The sequence below is a fragment of the Lodderomyces beijingensis genome (assembly GCF_963989305.1).
Source record: "Lodderomyces beijingensis strain CBS 14171 genome assembly, chromosome: 7".
NCBI lineage: Eukaryota > Fungi > Ascomycota > Pichiomycetes > Serinales > Debaryomycetaceae > Lodderomyces > Lodderomyces beijingensis.
This window is the reverse complement of record NC_089976.1, coordinates 214,412-229,094: the sequence shown is the minus strand read 5'-3', so window position 1 is coordinate 229,094 and position 14,683 is coordinate 214,412. Positions and strand designations below refer to the sequence as shown.

The window sequence follows — 14,683 nt, the reverse complement described above, 5'->3', positions numbered from 1 at the left end:
AACAACACTGCACTCGATTCGTTGAAAAATTTCATAGGATTATTACAACTGCCACACGCCATACTTTAGTGCCTACTACTAGTAGCACTGGTGACAGTCACCGCATTGTTTTGGTAGTACGATAAAAAAAAACAAAGTCTGGGGAAAAGTAACAAGTGGGCAGCGACCGGTGCTACCAGGTGTGTGCCTATGCGTGTTTGTTCACCGCCAGGTCCTTTTCTCCGGGGTACGGGGGGCTCGGGGGCTCGGGCCCACCAACGGGGACCCATCAGTACCAGGAAGATGCAACAACAACAAGAAGAAGAAGAAGCACCAAGAGCAACACTCGCTGGAATCAGCTCATTTGACGAACCAAACAGGTACAGCTGTGAAACAGTGCTTCCATTCTGAAATTGCTACTACTACTAACTCAGTACATCATCATTTAGCCAGCGGAAGTATACAGCCGGGGAAGAGTAGGTGGCCCACCACGCCCGCCCCACAATTTTTCCCAGCTCTCGCTGAAGTTGTGGTTGACTCATGAGTCTCGCTCGCTGGAAGGAGAGTAACGCAACAAATGCTGCCATCCCCCCAAACGATAGGGCGCTGGCACTCCCTGCGAGTATTTTTCGCGTGCTTGTATATCCTCGGCCTGAAGGTGGGTTTGTCACTTGCGCGTTGGCCAATTCCAGAGCTTGAACCCGTGAATGATGAAGGGTTAGAAGGTAGAAGCGAGAGGTTGGAGGAGAGTTGAACGTCAAAGGTCGGGTTTTTGCACTTGCTCGATGCCCCGGGCTTCTTCTCCTTCCCGTCATTTTCTACTTGCATGCTATGCTTGGTATCTCCGGCTCCGATTGAGCAGTTTTCAACAGGTTATAATATTTCTGGGAGCTGCGATGTCTGTGATTCGATGATGAGGCTCATCGGGGTTTCAGATAGTACCTGTTGCGAGGCCTGTGTATGTGGGACTGACTTTGAAACTCGTACAGACAAAAAGGCAAAATGTACTATCCAAACATCCAGATAACACCGCTGGGCATATTTCGGGTCTGGAGCAATGTATACGAGGCTATGTAGAACACACACACGCGCACGGCGAGGTCCCCCCCCCCCCTAGGTCATTCAGAATTGCAAGTTTTCATAGATATAAAACGTAACTAGACACCACCCAGAACAAACCCACTATAAACCAACCCTGGCATCACTCAAAAATAGAGCCTAATCGGCCGCAACGGTGGGCTTAGCAGCACTAGACTCACTCTCATTCTTCTCCTTTTTAATCTTAGCCAACCTCTTCGCTTCCTCATGCACATCCTTGACTTCATTGCTGAAATTCTTGTAGTACTGCGCAATACGAGCGCCCCAAGGCGAGTTGGCAGCATCGTCAAAGTACTTCTTCAAAGCGCTCCTGTTGAAGCTTTCCTGCGCGTGAGCAATCTGCTGGTTGACAGTCGAGTTCGGGTCGGAGGAGTGCACGTATCTCGAGTCCAAGTCCTTGATGAACCGGTTGAAGCGGTCCGAGATGCCGTTCTTCTTGTCAAACTCGGTGCCGCGCTCAATGATGGGGTCGCTCAAGACGTAGCCGTCCGCGAGAAGTTGCGCCAAGATGGCGAACTTGGGCTTGTCTTCTTGGTCCACGTCGTCGTAGGTCTTGTCGCCCGTTAAAACAGAGCTGGACGCCTGTGCATCACTACCACCAGCTACCGGGGCCTCGCCTTGTCCTTTTGCGCCATCGGTGATGGCTTTTGGTTCCTCAACTTTGATAAAGGTGTTTTCCAACTCGGCGTCGTTGAGCAACAAGGCGGTCGAAACGGCCTTGGGCGAGGCAAAGATGACTTCGTAGGTCTTGGTGGCGCCCGCAGCGTCGAGCTCGATCAAGTCGTTGATCTTGCCGCAAAAGGAAAAGAATTCCCGGACTTTGGCTGGGGTCACTTGTGCGGGCACGTTGGATGCGATAACTGAAGACATGGTGGAGGTGTAAGGAGCTGCTCTTGTCAGAAAAAGGGGAGGGGGGTTTTTTAAGGCAAGATACGATGGCAAAAAGAGTTCGAAGGGCGAATTACTGCTGGTTTATATATGATTGCTCAATTGAATAGTGGGAAATGTTGGTTGTTGATTTTTTTTATCTGTTTTATTTGTTTGGTTTAAAAAAAAAGTCATGTGGCAATGTAAGAATTCTAAAGAAGGAGGAGGAGGAGTAGTAAACCCAAATTAGTGAATAGGCCATGCTTGCGTGGCTTGAGGAGGCTATTTCAGCGAACGTACAGCGAGCGTACAGCGTATGCCGCGTTGTTGACAACGCGATGGGACGGGGCGATTACCACATTGGGCGGTCCATGGTGGCGATAAGGAGACTTTGGGCTAGGGGCCTGGGGCAATAGAGCAATCAGGGTGAAAATAGGAGAGAGAGAGAGACCAACAGATCATCTTTGAAAAAGAGGGCAAGGACAGTGTGCTGCTGGATTCAAGGGGTGGGGTATGTGATAACAATACGATTGCGATGAAACGTGCAAGTCACACTTTTGCATGCCGGTTGATGTATTCTAGTTAATAATATGCCAATCTCGTCCCGTATGCCTATGACCACCAAAAACCTCGGAGAGATCCTGGTGCTATTATAATAAGATGAAAAGGCGAGGATTTTTCAGCGTACAGCGTAACAACATAGCCCTTTATATATAAACATACAAAGGTGTATTGGATGTTAGTATTGGCGCGCACATTGGATCTTGTCCCAACTAACGAAGAAATTGAAAAAAAAAAAAAATGAGAACAATTACATGTGGCTTATGGACCGTCTCTTTTCATCTCGAGAGTTGATGAAGGAGGTAATGAAAGCGGGGGACTCCAAAGGGACACTCTTTGGCTAAATACAAGGAATTTGTGTGTCTACTAAATTTGGGATAGCATTTACGAGCGATCCGTATGCTGGGATAAAGACTCATGGGGATTATTTGGGCTGCTTGGCTGCGAAAAACAAAAAAACAAAAAAAAAAACGAGACCTACTGGAACAACAAGTTCAAGATTTCTGATGTCCTTTTTTTTTTATATATAAATCAAACTTTGTATTTACATTTGCTACTTTATCAACTATATGCCTGAAATGAAAATGAAAATGGAATGGAATGCAAGAAATATACCAAAACTGGCAACTCTAGAGCTAGAAACCATAACGAATGCCGGTTAAACCATGTAACAACTGATATCACCCTCATCCGAACTATAGCTCTCCTCGCCACCGTCGCAAAACTCGCCACTCAAACGACGGCTCTGGCTCTCAAAGATGACCAAATCAAGATACCTCTCCAAAATTTGGATCGTATTCTTGATGTACCTCTTAATGACGCGCGGGATTTCGTCATTGACAAACCAACAATCAGCCTCTTCCTCATCAGCGACAACCACGCTCGAGTCATCCATGGGGTTAATCACGCGTAAAAACTCCAAGTACTTGCGAATGTGGTAATTGATCACCGAGACATCCAAACTTGCACCCTGATTGTTGTTGTTGTTGGAGATGTAGCGAAATTCGTGTTTTAAATACTCGTGCAGACCCGAGATTGTCTCAATGTCCAAGATGTCGTACTTGAACAAGTCGTCTAGCAAGCATAACATAATGTAGATCTCGTGGTATATCGTGGTCATCTGGCTCAGCACATTGCCGTGGGTGTAATTTTGGTTGTAGTGGTGGTTGTGGTGGTGATGGATGTGGGTCGAGGTTGCTGATGTTGATGGGTACATGCTCGTGGCGCTCGTGTAGTTGGATGTAGCGGAGGTGTAGTTGGAGGTGGCGGTGTATGACGAGGAGAAGGATTTGTTGCGTTTGAGACATGACGCAGGGTTGATTTTCCCGAGCCTCGACAAGATGGGGCTGCGATCCAGCAGCGTCATTTTGTGCTGGTAGTTGTGGTAGTTGTCGTAGTAGTGGGAATCGTGGAACTGGTTGTGATAACTGTGTGGCGTGGTTGAAATCATCTTCTATCGCGTCTGTCTGTTTGTATATCTATGTGTGAGGTAAATACGGTGTGTATGGTGTGTATGGTGTGTGTGTGGTATGTGTGTGGTGTATCTTGTGATGAGTATGGGACCCTCCTTAGTTCAACCTGTATTGTTTTTTTTTGCAGCCAATAGACGATGGTATCGGCACTCTTCAGGATTTTCTTGTTGCTTTCGAAACAGCTACCCGGTATTTAATTAAAATTGAGCTTTTGATTTATCTAAGGAGGTGAGATAAAATTGGATCAAAAAGTAGTAAAGTATGTGAAAACTATGGGTATCAGCTTCTACTTATATACTTCATGAATCTCGGGCCTTGGGTCTCTCTTTTTTTTATGTATGGTTATATCTTCAGTTCTCGGAGCTTATCCAATCCGAGGTCCGAGTCAACCCTCTCATCCATGAAAAATCGTCTTATCTGTCTCAACAAACGTTAAATGCAAATCATGTTAAAAAAGAAAACTACAACTTCGCACAAACTGCAAAGAGGGCCACAGCCAGTGGCTAAAGTTAAAGTTGAAGCAAGTCCGTCATTTGTGGATAAATGCAGATGTACAGCTATGCATATTGCGCACATCGGACAACTCATCTCGGCCCTTCTTCCTCCTGTCCTGCCTGTTCTTTCTCTCCTTCTTCTGTTCTTCTCCCACCCTCTCTGTAGTCACTTTCAACCAAGCCAGAGTGAGTTGCAGTCACCCTCAACGCAATGCTTCTTAAAACGTAAGAACGTAAGAAGTTAAAAGAAAAAAGAAAGAGCTTGACCTGCTACGTTTGTTTTTGCCCAGGTTGTCCATCTAGTTCCGTCTCTTGACAACTGAGATGGAAATATTTTGGGGTGGGCATTTTTTGAACCGAACAGCAAACCGAGGTCTCTGCCGCTCGTTTCATTTTTACCGGTGGCTCATCTTGTCTCACACACAACTCAGACCTTCAAGCCTCATCCTCCCTCCTCTCATCCCCTTTTTTAAGTCAGGGAAAACAAAAAGACGCCTGATTGTGAGTTTGCTATCTGCTTGCTGCTCCCTGGATACTCCGAGCTACGAATCGCAGCAAATCTAGAGTTGTAGAGTTGCAAAGTTGTAAAGGTTGTAAAGAGAGGTCTTGGCTCTCATCGAAGGTGCTCCCCTGTAGTCCCCTCTCTTTAATCCTCCCCCTTGTTTTGACCGTAAGAAGCAACTCCCTTAAAAGCTTAAACTTTCCTTATACCTGCGATGAGTAATCTTAACCTTATCAAACTCGCCAGGGAAGAGCAGAGAGAAAGAGCAGGGGGAAGGGGGGAGCCAAGGGAGGTTGAAACCAGCATTACTTAAATCTGCGATGTAGTATGAGTTTAGCTGGGTAGCAGGCATAGCAGGATTAGCAGGTCTTACAGCGTGACGGGATGTTTAACGTGCTGAAGATCTCGCCTCGCCACAGCGCGCAAAATTCAACCGCGGTCTATTCTTACAGCTAACTAAGTGGGCAGGCGAGAAGGAGCAAGAATTTCCGTGAGCTTGAGAGTTGAGAAGATGCGATATTTAATTTTTGTCTTTTTTTTTTTGCTTTCAAGCTCGATGCGTTGCATCTCAAGCCATGGGGCTCTTCTTTTTTTCCATCAAATTCCCTCTGTTGGGGACGACGAATAAGGAGGGGAAAGAAATGGGGGGGTTCATCAAGGGGGGAGGGAGAAGTGGCTTGTAGTTTGTCTGGCCAATCGCCAAACGTTTCTCTAGCCTGTCCTCCCCTCCTCTTTACCCTTTTTCCTACCCTTTTTCCACCCCTTGGACAAAAGAGTGGCAAAGATAAGAAAAGTGGCGTCTCTTTTTTTTTATTCCTTTTTTCTTTTTTGAATAATTCGACATGTTCGATGAGTTTGCAATGTCAAACGGGTTTTGCAGATGTGCCATCTTTTGTTCTAGTTTTATTTGGGTCTGAGGAAGAAATAAGAGAGACGTCCAATGGTTTCAAATTTAAAAAGCAAGGGCAAGTGGGAGAGATAGGTCAGTCTAAAAATTGAGAAACAAAGGGAAAAAAATATAGACCCTTTAGAACCGTTTCGAAGCGTCGTCCCTTGTCGTCGCAACTTTGGAACGGGGGCTTTCAATTGCAAATGGGAGACAAGCTGTATTGTGGTTCCGTGTTGGTGTCACCAAGGCAACTACAATAGGAATAGTCTACGCAAATGTGAGATACCCAGTTAGTGGAAGCCTGTTACCAAGTGGGATTTGAGCTGTCCCAACTAGCGATCCGATACGTTTGTAGAAAACAATTGGGCTGGGTTTGAGATGGGCTGAGCTTGACTGCGTTTGGTTGAGCTCAGATCCAGAAAAATTGCTGGGTACTTGAGACTCTAGGCCTCATCCAGCTTTTGACCCCTGGAACATAATTTTCCCTTTTTTTTTTTCTTTTTTACTTCTTGCATTTACGGTAGGGATAGCTTATACTCTAATACAGTGGACAACTCTCAACCGATATTGTCAATGCACACAACTTTAATCTGCCTTGTTGTGCGTCTATTCTCATCCCTAGACCCGGGCATGTTTTTTCCAAGGGATGAGACGATGGGTTTCTGCATCTTGTTGTCAAGAGGCATTTTGCCGTTTTACACTGAAAGATTTACGTCAAGAAGAAAGCATTGGGTATGAATCGATGGGGTTATGGGAGCTTGAATGGATTGACGGCGCAGTGTAAAACAAAAAAAACCCCTTTTCTGTAAAGTGATTTGCAGTTTAATCGATGCTACTGATACGAAATTGCAAATTGGCTGCAAAAAAAAAAAGAGCCAAATTCGCAGCATTTCAGCAATTGGTGATTGTGATGTATCGAGGAGTATTCTACGCCCTTTTGACAGAGTCAGATAAAAAATATGTTTGACTTTACAACACCACGGACTCTCTTCTTCTCCCCTCCCTTGCTCCCTTTCTCCCTGTTCTCTCTTCCCTACAATAGGAATTTGATCTAGCAGAAACCAAAAAGTGTCAGTGTTATCTGTCATCTGGTCAACAAAGTCGAACCTGCTCTACTAATGACAACAACGCCATTGACTCTATTAGCAACTGTAGTCTTGCATCCTTGCAGATTGTCAACTGCGGTCAGTTTCAAATTATCATTGATGGCGAAAATCCTGTTACATGGCCGTTGTTTCTTGTTGCTCTCCCTCGAAACTGATTTGATTGAGGAGTCCATGAGTTGTGTTATGAATATCCGTATGCAGTCCCGCTTGTCAAAGTTCTGAAGCAGAAGCTGTGATTCAGGAATCCTACTGGACAAATACAACTCACGTCATCTGCTGCTTTATGTTTTGCATGGCGCTGAATATGTCAGCTCACGTTGAGTTTTGAAGCCATTTTAAGGTGTCAAGCCAAACTCAGCAATCCCACCTCCATTCTCAAAATGCAACAGTCACCTCCTACTCCTAACTACATGGAGCCACTTTCAGAAACATTTACTGACTTTTTAAAACTTCTATACAAACCAAAGTAGTCTATATTCCTCTCAGGCAGCTTTACCCAGTTGTTTCAAACCAGCCAATCTCTTGCCCTCTTGTTGAACCTTGGCAACGTCGTCGATAAACTTATCCCAACCTTCACTGATACCATATTGCTTATCAAACTCAGTAGCCTGCTTGACAACTTCATCTTTCAAAATGTAACCCTCAGCAAGCAATTGCGCAAAGACACCATACTTGGGCTTGTTCTCCTGGTCAACTGCATCGTATTTCGCATCGCCTGTCTTTTGAGCATCGCCATCGTAGCCGGGGCCATCATCTTGCGGAGCTTTGCCAGTTTCGCCATCGGTGATTTCTTTAATTTCGTCGACCCTGATGAATCCATTGTTGAGCTCGGCGTCATTGAGCAAAAGGGCAGTGGATACGGCTTTGGGTGACGCGAACACGACTTCGTATTTCTTGACTTTGCCGTCGTCGCCCAAGGGGATCAAGTTGGTAATTTTGCCTGCAAAGGAAAAGAATTTGCGGACTTCTGCTGGGGTGGTTTGAGATGGGATGTCTGATGCGATTACTGAGGACATTGTATTCTTTTCTTTTTTTTGTTTCTTGAAAAGTGGTTGCGAAATTGAATCAAGTGTGGGGGGGGAAAGGTTTTCTAGATAGAGCAGATGAATTAGAAAAGAATATTGGGAAGCAAGGTGGTTTTTATAGATGCAGCCTCGCTCTTATCCGGCTGTCCCCACCCCCTTTTTTTAAGAAATTCATTCATCTTCACTTATGTAGAAGCTAATTTAGGGCTTAGAATGTTCTACAACTGTGGTGGTGTGGTGGTGTGGTGGTCTGGTTGGTAGAGATAGATGTTGCTAAAGGTGGTAGCAAAACGATTGCAAAAAAAATCCAAAAATTTCTCTCATTTTCCATTAGCAATTTATGAAAGTTTGGGGAGAACACACCTTGTTAGTGAACGGATTTACGACTTTTAAGCAAATTTGCTTAATATGTATATGAAAGCTGTAACAGCATTCTCTTCCCAGTTTGAAATACTGAATTTCAACGCGTTGGGCCAGAAGAATCCCATCTTGAGTAAAAGGAATAGTGTCGAATATGATGAAGCCACTCCCCCCCCCTTCCCCCACCAAAGGTAGTTTAAAGCCACTGAGATTTTCAAAACCTGGCATCCCTCCTGCGGGTCTCAACAGAGATGGCTTTTAAAAAATGATAGGACTTTTCATGTAACCTCAGAGAGAGTTCATATTCATTTGTCGAATAGTTATGATTGCTTTCTTTTTTTTTTCTCTTCTTTTTTTCAAGTCTATAAGCTCACCTCTGAGCATTAGCCCAAATATTCTACCCCTAAAAGTTTCGTTCTTTTCCAATTCCGTTTTTTTTATATATTTCCAGATTTTTCCATATCTACAACAAGGTTTGGCCCAATGCACACCGACCGATGGCACAAGCAGCACTCACAGTATCCAAGACATGTTCTTCGGTTTCAGCCAACATGGGGTTGGTCTCGACGATATCCAAACTCTGCAAAAGCCCCGTTTGTGCAATATCCTCAGCGATAAATAATCCTTCTCTCAAACTCAACCCGCCTTCAACTCTGGTACCGGTGGCAGGAACAAAGCTGGGATCAATCGCGTCAACGTCATATGACAAGTGGATAGGGCAATCGCGATTTGGGTTGACTTTATCCAAAGCCATTTCCACAACACGGCCAATGCCGTACTTGTCAATATGGTACATGGAAAACGCGGCGATATTGTGCTCGCGCAATATACGCTTTTCACCTTCATCGACGTCACGCAAGCCAATGTAAACAAGCTTGTTGGACTTGAGCAATTGTGGCACCCATGCAAACTCGGGAGGATACGATTCCTTTTCAAGCCCCATCACGAAACTTATGGGGCATCCGTGCAAATTGCCCGATTCTGTTGTTGCAGGCGTGTTGATATCCGCGTGTGCGTCAACCCAAATGACACACGTTTCCGGGTTATGCGAAAGTGCTGCTGCCAACGTTGCAGTGCCAATGGAATGGTCACCTCCAATCACCACGGGCATGGAATCATTGGCTAAACTCTTGGCGGAAGCGTCAAATATCTGTTTGCAGCACTGGGACACGATGGCTGAGTTTTTCACCCGAAACTCATCTCTAATGTTGGATTTTTTGGCCTCCAAATCGAGCAACTGTAACGGGTTCTCCACGGTAGTTTTCCAGCCCAACGAGTCGAGTTGCTTTTGGAAACCGGCGTTGAGAATGTACTCGGGACCCAAATCCACGCCACCTTTTGGCTGGCCGCCTGAAAATGGAGCCGTTATTATGGTGGCTTTTTTGGTGGGATAGTATTTGTAAACGATTGACGACATGGGCGAGTATCAATGGTGTGAATGTGGTTAAAAGTAACTAACAAGAATACGAGAAGCAAGTGGAGAAGAAAGCAAGAAGAGGAACAGAGTAACAGGAAAAAGAGTAAAGATTTGCCCTTCTATTTATGAAAAGATGTTTCATCCTGGGATCTCTCCCGTGCCCGTGAAATGTACCAGTTTCTAAGCCCATGACACACATCTGCCTACTCCGTATAGATGTCTAGATAACGGTTAGCTGTGCCAAAGAATAACTTAACGGCAATTGACAGCGACTGCCTCTTTTCGACTCACTCACCCACCCCCTCAACTCACGTGCTCAGCGTACTCACTAGGAAGAGAAGTAGGTAATGCACGCCGACTCAAATCTGCCCCGTTAAGCTGCCATTAAGGGACCAGACGTTGCTTTAACAACGAGAACAACTAGAAACCACAACGGCAACGGCAAAAGGACCTTTTCTTGTCCGTCGAGCACCCAGGCCAAGACTCATGCGTGCTCCCACTGACGAGAAAACTAAAACATGTCTAGAGGATGACCAATTGAATAAACCGAAAACCAGCCTCTTGAGCCGTGAAGAAAGAGGAAAAACTCTGGTGTAGCCCATGATTCCAACCCAAACCACCTTGAATCAACCGAAAAATGCAACTTCAACCAATGCGCACGGAGTTAACTTCAACTTGCGCAATTGCGCTTCCGCGTCGTATATCCGACGCGACACTGCTACTTGTGACATGCGACACCTCGCTAGCGACCTGTATCGAGGCCAAAAGTTGCCGCTACCATGTGTGGAAATGCGGACTTCTTGCAAACCACACTCCCACGTTTTTTACAACCACATTCCACTGCCAAATCAAACAAAAGAGAAAAAGAAAGGGAGAAAAAACGATACAACATTTAGTTCAAACATCCACGTACACCTTTGCTTTAGAGCTGCTGGACCCCTCTCCATATACGAGGCGTGTTTCTTCTTTGAAAACTGGGAGATTCACGAGGCGTGTTTTTCTTTTTCTGAGAAAAGTCAACAGAGCCAAAAGTTGAGATTGGAGGAGGTATATCAGGTGTTACCAGGAGGATATATATATATAAAAGATCGAGCCCTGGGCATTTTTCCAGAGTATTCTTCTTTTGGTTTTTTTTTTGGTTTTTTTTTTTTTTTTTAGGGGGGAGGGCGTGTTACGTGTTTGTTGCTAGGTCTGAGCCAGGATGAAGTTTGGCAAGACCTATTTGAGCCATCAGATTCCAGAATGGTCGATCTACTATATGAACTACAAGCATCTCAAGAAGATCATCAAGTCGATAGACGCTATCAAGGGCTCGGAGTACGAAGTTGAAGACGGAGAAAAGCTTTTGGAATACATCAGAGACAAGCTAGGTTTGTTCTTTTTCGAAATTGACCGGAATATTGAAAGCGTTGACGAGTTTTACAATGCCAAATTTAAGGAGTACGAGCGGAGGTTGCACAAGATTGTTGACGTTTTGGGGTACAAGGACAGCTTGGTGACCCACAAGGTTGAGAGCAAAGAAGAGTTGGATGAAGTCATCAGTATATTGATTGAATTGCGATCTCTCTTTAGAAACCTCAAGTGGTTTGGAGAGTTGAACCATCGCGGCTTCATCAAGATTCTAAAAAAGTTGGATAAGAAATTGACCTCGATTTTGAATGAAGACGGCACCGCTGGCGGTCAGGAATTGTCAAATACCAACAAGGAGGCATATTTGAACACGAGGATAGATGCGTTGCCGTTTTCGCATGAAGCTGAAGTTGCCAGCAATTTGGATACCATTCATAGGATATTGTTGCAGTTGGGTAGTTTGGGACTACCGGATGAAACCATCAAGTTGGAGCACTTGCATCTCGATGACCTATCGGGTGAAACGTACAAGCAAATTTTCGCCAGTGATGATGCAGAAGCCTTGGCGAAGCATTTTCTTGTGGAGGGCAAGTCTGACAAATTCACAATCTCGCTTTTAACCAAGGCTGCTCTAGCAAATGCCACGAGATGCATTGATGTCATCTGGGAACATCTCAGCAGCTTATTCGACGAAAAGGACATCAATGGTAGAAACTTTTTCCACCAGTGCATCATTGGTTTGGGCAAGGAGCAGTTTATTAGAGAAGAACAAGTCAAACCTGGGGATTCGCCAAATTGGTTAATTGGGAGTAAGAACGGCGCTGATAACAACAACATCAACAACACCGGTGGATTGCTTTACGTTTTAAACAAGTTGCAAGATAAGCCATTGCTCATTGCCAAGGACCATTACCATCGAACACCGTTGCATTATGCTGCCCAGTATGGGTTGGTGCAAGCAACCAACATTTTGCTTGACCACTATGGGAAGTGGGAGCTCATTGACAAGTCCCAGTCCATCGACAATATCGAAATCTGGGGAGACCAAGAAGGGTTTTCACCCTTGCACCTTTCCATCATTGGCAAGCACCCAAAAACCACCGAGGTGTTGACCCGGTTCAATAGCCCCAATCCGTTGAGATGCCCCGATCTTTTGTTGTTGGCGGTTCGTTTGAACTCGAATAGAATCTTGAGCTCGTTGATCAATGATGGCAACATCGACATCAACTACACGGACTCAAAACACCGCCACGAAACTGCCTTGTACATTGCCTCCAAGATGAACTTGCCCGACTTGGTGGAGTTTTTGTTGGAGTCAAACGCAGATACGCTGATTGGTGAACGGGTGTTTGGATGGACTCCGATTTTCATTGCCGCTTGCGAAGGCTACGAAACCATTGTCAAGCTCTTGAAGGAGTTTGATGCAAACTATGACATTGTAGATGATAGTGGGTGGTTACCCATGGAACACGCGTGTCTTCGAGGTCACTTGAAAGTTGCCGATTTATTGAAACCAAAGAATGAAAAGCTTTTGCTTTATGACACCTATCACCCGGAGAATAATGTTCCTCGAGTGCCCAGTGAAGCAGCTAGCCCCGCGATGATGGCTGTCAACAATGACGAAGAAGTTGAAGATGTGAGAGCAAGCAGTGTTGACAAGTTGCCCCAGGCCCACAAGCAAGCAGTTAATGAATTTTATAAGCAATTGAAAAACTCATCAAATAGCAATGTCTCGCGTTCTGTATCACCAAAGAGGAGGAGAAAAAGCCATAAGCCGATCAAATCATTTGGTCACAGATATTTGAATGAGAATGAGAGTTTGATTTTAATCACTTTGGGCACCACGGATTTGAGAGATAGCAGCGTTCCGGTTGAGTTGAATAAAGTCTCCTTGGCGCATAGTTTTGCCACCGAGTTGGACACTGCTTTGTCATTATCGATTACATGTCGTGACAAGGTGACTAACCAAGCAGTTGAACCACCCGTAGTTGTTGACTTGCCATTGGAAGATTACCATGGCAGTGCAACTGACCCCATCAGTTTCAAATTAACCAATAATTTGTCCCTTGATGATATCATCATCACTTTTGATTTAATCCCCACTTATCAAGTCAACAAAAAAGTCTTGGGAAGAGCCATTGCTCTTTTGAACAAAGTCTATACCAAAGTTGGTCCACATCTCCGGTCTTTAAACAATAGCATCACTGTGCCGCTCATTGAGTCTAAAAACTTGGATATACTTGGATTGATAAGGTTTGAGTATCTACAAGTTTTACCTTTCAAGCACCATGCAATGAGCATTGCTCGTTCGGACACGTATTGGAAGCAATTGGTATCCACGAGAGTCATTGGCCATCGTGGATTAGGTAAAAATGAAAGTGGCCGGCAATCTTTGCAATTGGGTGAGAATACCGTGGAGTCGTTCATTGCCGCTGCTTCACTTGGTGCTTCGTATGTCGAGTTTGATGTCCAGTTGACCAAGGATTTTGTTCCTGTGGTATACCATGATTTCACCGTGGCCGAATCTGGTGTAGATATCCCCATGCACTTGTTAACGTTGGAGCAGTTTCTTGGTTTGAACAAGACCCAGGAGAAATCAAATCACTCGATGGATGATGAAGTTTTGGTTCGGTCCAAGCCTCGAGCCAAGTCGTCTTATCAATTGAATGGCAATGGCAACCAGTTCCACCATGACGATTTAGTCGATCGGCAATTTGAAAGCCAGATCAATGAGCGTATGAAGTTGACTCAAACGTGGAAGAATAAACAGTACAAGGGAAATGCACGCGGAACGTCGATTGCATCCAATTTCGTTACCCTCAAGGATTTGTTTAAGAAATTGCCGTCAAATGTCGGGTTCAATATCGAGTTAAAGTATCCCATGTTGGATGAAGCGCAGCAGGAAAGCATGGGCGAGCTTGCTATTGACATGAACTTGTACTTGGACACGATTTTAAAAGTCGTTTACGATGAAAACTCCCACGGCCGTCACATTGTTTTCTCCTCCTTCCATCCAGATGTCTGCTTGCTTCTTTCGTTGAAACAACCAACAATGCCCATCTTGTATCTCACCGAAGCCGGCTCGGCTCCAATGGCAGATATCCGTGCATCGTCGTTGCAAAATGCTATCCGGTTTGCCAAAAAATGGAATTTGTTGGGTATAGTTTCCGCTGCCGAGACATTGGTGAAAACTCCACGGTTGGCCCAAGTTGTCAAACTGTCGGGTTTGGTTTGCGTTACATATGGTGTTGAAAATAACGATACCGAGTTGGCTAAATTGCAAATGAGAGCAGGCGTTGATGCCGTTATCGTTGATAGTGTCCTTGCCGTGAGAGAAGGATTGAGAGAGCAAAATGATTCAATGAAGGAATTTGAAGATTCCGGAAGTGATTAAGAAAAAAAAAGGAAAAAAAAAAGAAAAAGCGTCTTATGAGTTAGATTAGAAAGTTTAGAAAGAAGGAATTCAATACCCTATCCATTTAGAGTTGTGAAGAGAAAGTGGATCTTGTTGGTTTTTGGAAACAAACCAACCCACTTTGTTGAATTTCACGTTGTTCAGCTCT

At 44.8% G+C, this 14,683-nt stretch overlaps 5 protein-coding genes across 5 annotated transcripts; 1 reads left to right on the top strand and 4 right to left on the bottom strand. All coding sequences in view use genetic code 12, as the record gives it.

The window, feature by feature from the left end:
- Positions 1 to 1,197: 1,197 nt before the first annotated feature.
- On the bottom strand, positions 1,198 to 1,947 carry LODBEIA_P54120 (uncharacterized protein; the record flags this gene model as incomplete). Its single annotated transcript, XM_066975742.1, has 1 exon — positions 1,198 to 1,947. One exon carries the CDS (start codon positions 1,945 to 1,947, stop codon positions 1,198 to 1,200), a length of 750 nt encoding a protein of 249 aa, XP_066832350.1.
- Positions 1,948 to 3,163: 1,216 nt separating this feature from the next.
- LODBEIA_P54110 (uncharacterized protein) lies at positions 3,164 to 3,955 on the bottom strand (the record flags this gene model as incomplete). The annotated part of the gene is made up of 1 exon (XM_066975741.1): positions 3,164 to 3,955. One exon carries the CDS (start codon positions 3,953 to 3,955, stop codon positions 3,164 to 3,166), a length of 792 nt encoding a protein of 263 aa, XP_066832349.1.
- Positions 3,956 to 7,450: 3,495 nt separating this feature from the next.
- Positions 7,451 to 7,984, bottom strand: LODBEIA_P54100 (uncharacterized protein; the record flags this gene model as incomplete). The annotated part of the gene is made up of 1 exon (XM_066975740.1): positions 7,451 to 7,984. The coding sequence occupies one exon, from the start codon at positions 7,982 to 7,984 to the stop codon at positions 7,451 to 7,453; it is 534 nt and encodes a 177-aa protein (XP_066832348.1).
- An 832-nt stretch (positions 7,985 to 8,816) lies between these two features.
- On the bottom strand, positions 8,817 to 9,770 carry LODBEIA_P54090 (uncharacterized protein; the record flags this gene model as incomplete). Its single annotated transcript, XM_066975738.1, has 1 exon — positions 8,817 to 9,770. One exon carries the CDS (start codon positions 9,768 to 9,770, stop codon positions 8,817 to 8,819), a length of 954 nt encoding a protein of 317 aa, XP_066832347.1.
- A 1,201-nt stretch (positions 9,771 to 10,971) lies between these two features.
- Positions 10,972 to 14,514, top strand: LODBEIA_P54080 (uncharacterized protein; the record flags this gene model as incomplete). The annotated part of the gene is made up of 1 exon (XM_066975737.1): positions 10,972 to 14,514. The coding sequence occupies one exon, from the start codon at positions 10,972 to 10,974 to the stop codon at positions 14,512 to 14,514; it is 3,543 nt and encodes a 1,180-aa protein (XP_066832346.1).
- Between the last annotated feature and the right edge of the window lie 169 nt (positions 14,515 to 14,683).